At 35.5% G+C, this 5,805-nt stretch overlaps 1 protein-coding gene across 1 annotated transcript; it reads right to left on the reverse strand.

The window, feature by feature from the left end:
* Positions 1-1,333: 1,333 nt before the first annotated feature.
* Positions 1,334-3,405, reverse strand: LOC113097652 (gastrula zinc finger protein XlCGF49.1-like). The gene is made up of 2 exons (XM_026262920.1): positions 3,250-3,405; positions 1,334-2,045 (listed from the first exon to the last, which is right to left on the reverse strand). Exons 1-2 carry the CDS (start codon positions 3,335-3,337, stop codon positions 1,342-1,344), a joined length of 792 nt encoding a protein of 263 aa, XP_026118705.1. The 5' UTR covers positions 3,338-3,405; the 3' UTR covers positions 1,334-1,341.
* Positions 3,406-5,805: the final 2,400 nt, after the last annotated feature.

Genomic DNA, 5,805 nt, shown 5'->3' on the forward strand with positions numbered 1-5,805 from the left:
TAAGTATATACAATTGTATTATTTTATAAAAATAGCTCACAACATTATTGTTGTAAATGCATTTGTGCTATATTTTAGCTAAACTGAACTGTCTGTAAATGCATCTGAATGCAACGACAGTCCAGGCTTGTAAATTCAGAAAATTATTATCTATAGTGTCTGGTGTCCAAAAAAGTTAATGTCAAACCCTGGCTACATCTAGTGAACTAACGTTGCATATAATATAACCAAAAATAAAGACTTTCTAACAAATGTGACCCTGGAGCACAAAACCATGAAGATATTTTGTAAATTTCCTAACATAATATATCAAAACGTAATTTTTGATAAGTAATATGCATCGTTAAGAATTCATTTGGAGAACTTTAAGACAATTTTCTCAGTATTTTGACTTTTTTGCACCCTCAGATTCCAGATTTTCAAATAATTGTATCTCGGCCAAATACTGTCCTCCTAACAAACCATACATCAATGGAAAGATGATTTATTCAGCTTTCAGATGATGTATGAACCTCAATTTCAACAAATTGGCAAATCAGTGGCCTACCAAACAATCATAAAAGAAAGAATTATATCTTACCGTTGTTGTCGAAAAAGTTTTGTCCCTTTGCAATAAATCTTCTATTCAAGTCCCAGCTGCCAAAGATTACATAATAGGCTAGTTTCTAGTTTATTAATGAAACTTCAATTGAAATCTCACTTGTGGTTATCTATAAATAAATTAAAACAAGGACCATATTTTTGTATGTTTTTTGTTTTTAATTGTTTGTTGGTTCCAACTTCCATATACTAATATTAGAATTCATAATAATTATGTTTGTGGGTGAAACTGACCCTAGTTTTAATACAGTTCATCAAAAGTCAGGCTATGAAACAGTAAATACTGCAACTAGCTGAAGAAAAACTGAAGAAACGGCCAACAGCAAAGTTACAGCAACATACTTTACATCTGTATTTTCTAACTACACTTTAAGTTGAAGAATAAAAACAAGTTAAAAATAATGCATTCTGAACAACAGTTTGGACTTAAAAATCTTCTTTCATAAAAGCTTAAACTTAAAAAAAATCATTAATAAGCATTATAAGAGAACTGAACATAAAATTCAACCTGTAATAAAGTGTAATGTTTTACAACAGTGAAACTATCAGATCTGGTCCATCTTTGAGTTGATCTGGATCTCACAGATGAAACTGCTGATCTTGAACTTTATCTACAGTGAAAACTTTAGATGTTGTTTCCTTGTCATGTTGCTGGTTAGGACAGATTTTATTACTCAATGCATTAGAGTGCCACATTTGGCGAAGTTGAAAACTAAGATTTAAAGGTCCTGGATCTATGATCTACTTACTGTGTTTGTTTTTCATATGCAAACAAAAAGTTGATGAATGACGGAAACTCTTCCCGCATGCAGTGCAGTGATACGGTTTCTCTCCGGTGTGGATCATCTCATGTCTTCTCAGATGTACTGACTGATTGAATCTCTTCTCACAGTATGAACACATGTAAGGTTTCTCTCCAGTGTGGATCCTCTTGTGCAGCTTCAGTTGTGCAACCGTAGTAAACGTCTTCTCACACTCAAAGCACATGTAATCTTTCACACCAGTGTGTCTCTTCTGATGAACTTTTAAATTGTTCAGTTGTGAAAAACTCTTTCCACAGAAAGAACATGAATGTGGTTTCTCCTTTGTATGAACTTTCATGTGCTGCTTCAGGCCTGAAGCCCATGAAAATGTTTTTCCACACTGATCACATTCATACAGTTTCTCTCCAGTGTGGAGGATCATGTGTTGCTGAAGGGTTACTTTGTGTGTGAAACTCTTCCCGCACTGATCACATGTGAACGGTTTCTCTCCAGTGTGGATCTTCATGTGAACATTGAGGTTGTGTTTGTATGTCAAACTCTTTCCACACTGAGTGCAGGTGAAACCTTTCTTATTTCTTCTTTTCCGTAAATAAACTCTTTTGGTCTGTGAGCAAGTTTTTTCTCTCGTTGTACCATGATGATGCTTCTGCTCGTCACTCTCCTCATTCTCCTCCATCAGGTCTGAAATAAAAGTAAAAAACTGCAATACAGATACTTTGAGAGGCTACTAGGGCTGTGCAAAAAATCGAATGTGATTTTCATGCACATCTCATCAGTAAAGACGCTCCTGTAATTAGAAGTATATCCCCAGCACGTGCGTTCAGATCAGGGTTGCCAGGTTTTCACAACAAATCCTGCCAAGTTGCTTCTCAAGAAGCAGCTTTTTCAAAAAACAGTGCCGAGAAGATGATGCTTTGCTTCTCACTGAAAAGCAAAAAGTGGAGAGTGAGCTGTAAATGTACCCGATGTGCTCTCATGCAGACAGTGATTCTAACCCTCTGGACTGGTGGAGGCTACATGAACACAACTTCTCCAAAAGTACTTGTGCATCCCAGCCACAATAGTTCAATTTCAAGTATGATTAATGATTAGAGTAAGAATAACTTGAAGAGTTACTTTTTCATATTTCTGCTGGTTTTATATTTCAAACAATGTTACTGTCCTGTATCAAGCTTGTTTTTTATATTAGAGATGTATCTCAGTCTACATCAGTTTTATTTATGTTTACAAAATACTGCACATATTTTAAAACACTTTATTCACCAGAAGGTGAACAGCTAGTGAACTTCCTAACACTAAACTTGTGCTAAATTCTCAGGTTTCTCTATGTTTATATTTAACACTTTCCACTATTTATTTACACTTTATTAGGCATTTCTTACATTCTCTTTCATTTTGCACCTTAAATGTTACTTTAGACTTATGTTTACATTTTTATTATTTGAGTTTTCCATGGTTGTTGACATTTCTGTTTTAATAACTGAGGGCATTTTGATCAGAGGAAGGTTAAGTTTAAAATAAAATGTTTAAATGCAATATATTGTTCTCCTGGTCCTTATTTTAAATAGGTCATAAAAATATCAATAATTATCGATATCGACTGAAATGAAACACTGATATGATGAAACAGTTTTCAGCCATATCGCCCAGCCCTACACTCAACTCCAGACACACGAGTGTCACGTCAGACCATTCGAATCATCAGCTAGACGACCTGCGAGGATGACAATGTCCCAGCTCATCGAGATCACATCATCAGGGAACAGCTGCTGGAGGTTGGGGTGCTTCAAACTGAGTGTCCTGCACTTTCTCCAGCCCTGAATCCCATAGAAACCTAATGGTTCTTCAGCCTCATTGATAAAAAAGATGAAGAGTAAACACCAACCTGTTTGTTCTTCAGTGTGTTTGGTTCTGCAGGGTTCTAGATCTCTCATGTTCTCTTTGTCCTTTAATACACTCTGTCTCTTCTTCATGATGCTCTGATCCTCGTACTTGTTAGCTGAAAAAAAGCAATAAACCCTTTATCCATTATTATCAATCTTTACTCTCATTAATATTCAGGCAGAGGATTATAGAAAAAAACACACAATTAAAAGATACCAAATATAAACAATGTAAGAATTACAAAAGTTAAAGAATAAACACATGTTGTTTGCTTAAGTCTGTTGACAGCAATAAAATGATCTTAATGTGTCAATGAACAGTCAATGAACAAATCTGAAGTCATCAGTGTAATGAATGAGGTGAAAACAGGATCTATTGACACGAAACAGGCCTGGTTTACACTCCAGGTCTTGATGCCCAGCTCTGATTTGTTGTCTATATCCGATGTTTTCACACATAATCTGCTCTGTCTGAAGTGAACGCTTGGGGAACTGTTGGGGGAAAACATCAGATGTGTAACATTATATTAGATCCATTACAGTACAGTAGGGCTGTGCGATTAATCGAAAATTTGAAATCGATATAAAATCGCGATTTGAGTGTGCGCGATTTCTAAATCCCTTTATAGCACGATTTTCCGCAGCCCTGACTCCCCGCAGTATGTTATCTGAACCAATCAGGATGCAGCGCACCTAAGTGGAGCGCGCGAACAGAGCAGACAGGGCATATGCCTAACTCCAGGTTCACACACTCTGTCTGTGATGCGTAGCCTTTTTTTTTTTCGAGCCCATGTTAACAGATCAGAGCGTTCACACTGCACGCGGTAAAAGATGAGAACAGAACAGGTCATAAATAGAAAAGTGTGAAAAGATTTAATATCTTGCGCATGAGCACAGAGAGAGTTGTGAGTGCACAGGACGCAGGTTGAGCGAGAGCAGACACGCTTCAATGAAGCGTGTATCTGAGCCTTATACAGTCTGTGATCTGAGCACGCGCATCTGGTTTTGTGAACAGAGCAAAGGAAATCTGTGTGCGAGCGGATAGATTTGCACTCGTGCATTATTTTATTGTGCTTACGCGTTACAATAATGCGCTCTCATTGCTGCTTCTGAACCGCGTACACATAACTTGCTGTATACGCACTGCAGACGGAGTATGTGTGAACCTTGGGCAATAAATATATGTAACACCTTCCACAAAATCGTGATTAAAAATAGAAATCGCAAACTTTATCAAAAAATCGTGATATTTTTTTTTTTGTCCATATCGCACAGCACTACAGTACAGGACGTCTGTATCATTCTCATAATGTTAATCTAACAATAAAAGAAAAGAGGGAATCACTCGCTGCACTTCATTTAACTGCTTTTGTAGTTTTAATAATCTATTTATTTGTAATGAACACAAAAGTTATTTTTACATTTGATAGTTTTAAGTACATGAATGCTTTAGTTTAGATATAACATGATAAAATAATGCTTTTTTATTTCTAGGTTACTTTATCTTTTTTTGCATATGTTCTCATTTATAATAGCAAAAAAAAAGTGTGTTGTGGAAATTAATATAGTAATTAATAGTAAGACAAGACGGGTTGCTTAAAATGGGTTACTTGGTGATTTTTTGTTAGATTCCAACAAATCATAAATCATTTTGAAGGCCTTTTGATGGAGATTTTTTTATTTTTCTTAATGGCTCATTGTGACTGGTTTTGTCAGCTAAAGTCACATTATTCTCATGAGGAAGCACATGTGGAGCCGGTAAATCACAACAACGCATGCGCGAACAGATCAGAATTGGGGCATCAAAACTTTTGCTTATAGAAACACATCTTCATCCAACATATGATATGAATCTGAATATAGTCCAAATGTTATTTACCACATTCATAACAACAAAGTTTTTCCACATCTTACCGTTTTCCGTGAAGACACACAGACAACTGTCAACTGATGACGATCGATTTTAAATCTCTTTAAATGTAAGTGTTAGCAGACACACAAAGAGCACCGAACCTGATGAAAATAATTCAGATATGACTGTGTAAAAATATTGCTCAAACAAACGATGTAAAGTGTATTTTACAATTACGTCAAATAGCGAACGATTCACCTCATAAAACTCCGCGGTGAAGCGCGCGGGAGCGATGACGTCATCACCGCGAGGCGTCGACATACCGGACAGCTGTCCCAAAGGGAAGTGCTCTTTATTATTTTTTATTAATTAATGCTTAAACAGACAATACGAAAGGAACATAGTCAAGGGATCACATACAAATCCAAATAATGAACAAAATTAATGAACACATACACATTAATAATTAATTACACTGTTAAAATAATAGTAATAATAATAATAATAAATTAAAAACCTTTTTGGAGGACATTAACGAGAAATTAAAATGAGATAATAAATAAATAAATAAATAAATAAGCAATCACATACAAAGACAGCATCTACACTTCTTTAAATAGGCTACCTCTGTATAATATTTCAGAAATCGTATGGATTTTTTTATTCTTTATAAGATGAAGAGATTTTTTCGACGTATTTCGAAAAC

The sequence above is a fragment of the Carassius auratus genome, unplaced genomic scaffold (genome assembly GCF_003368295.1).
Source record: "Carassius auratus strain Wakin unplaced genomic scaffold, ASM336829v1 scaf_tig00216347, whole genome shotgun sequence".
Taxonomy (NCBI): domain Eukaryota; kingdom Metazoa; phylum Chordata; class Actinopteri; order Cypriniformes; family Cyprinidae; genus Carassius; species Carassius auratus.

Excerpts from the sequence above, each read along its gene's own strand:
- LOC113097652 (XM_026262920.1), bottom strand. The coding sequence starts at position 3,337 with ATGAAGAAGAGACAGAGTGTATTAAAGGACAAAGAGAACATGAGAGAT. Across the intron at positions 2,046-3,249 it reads ACACACTGAAGAACAAACAG|ACCTGATGGAGGAGAATGAG; the intron begins GTTGGTGTTTAC and ends CTTTTATTTCAG.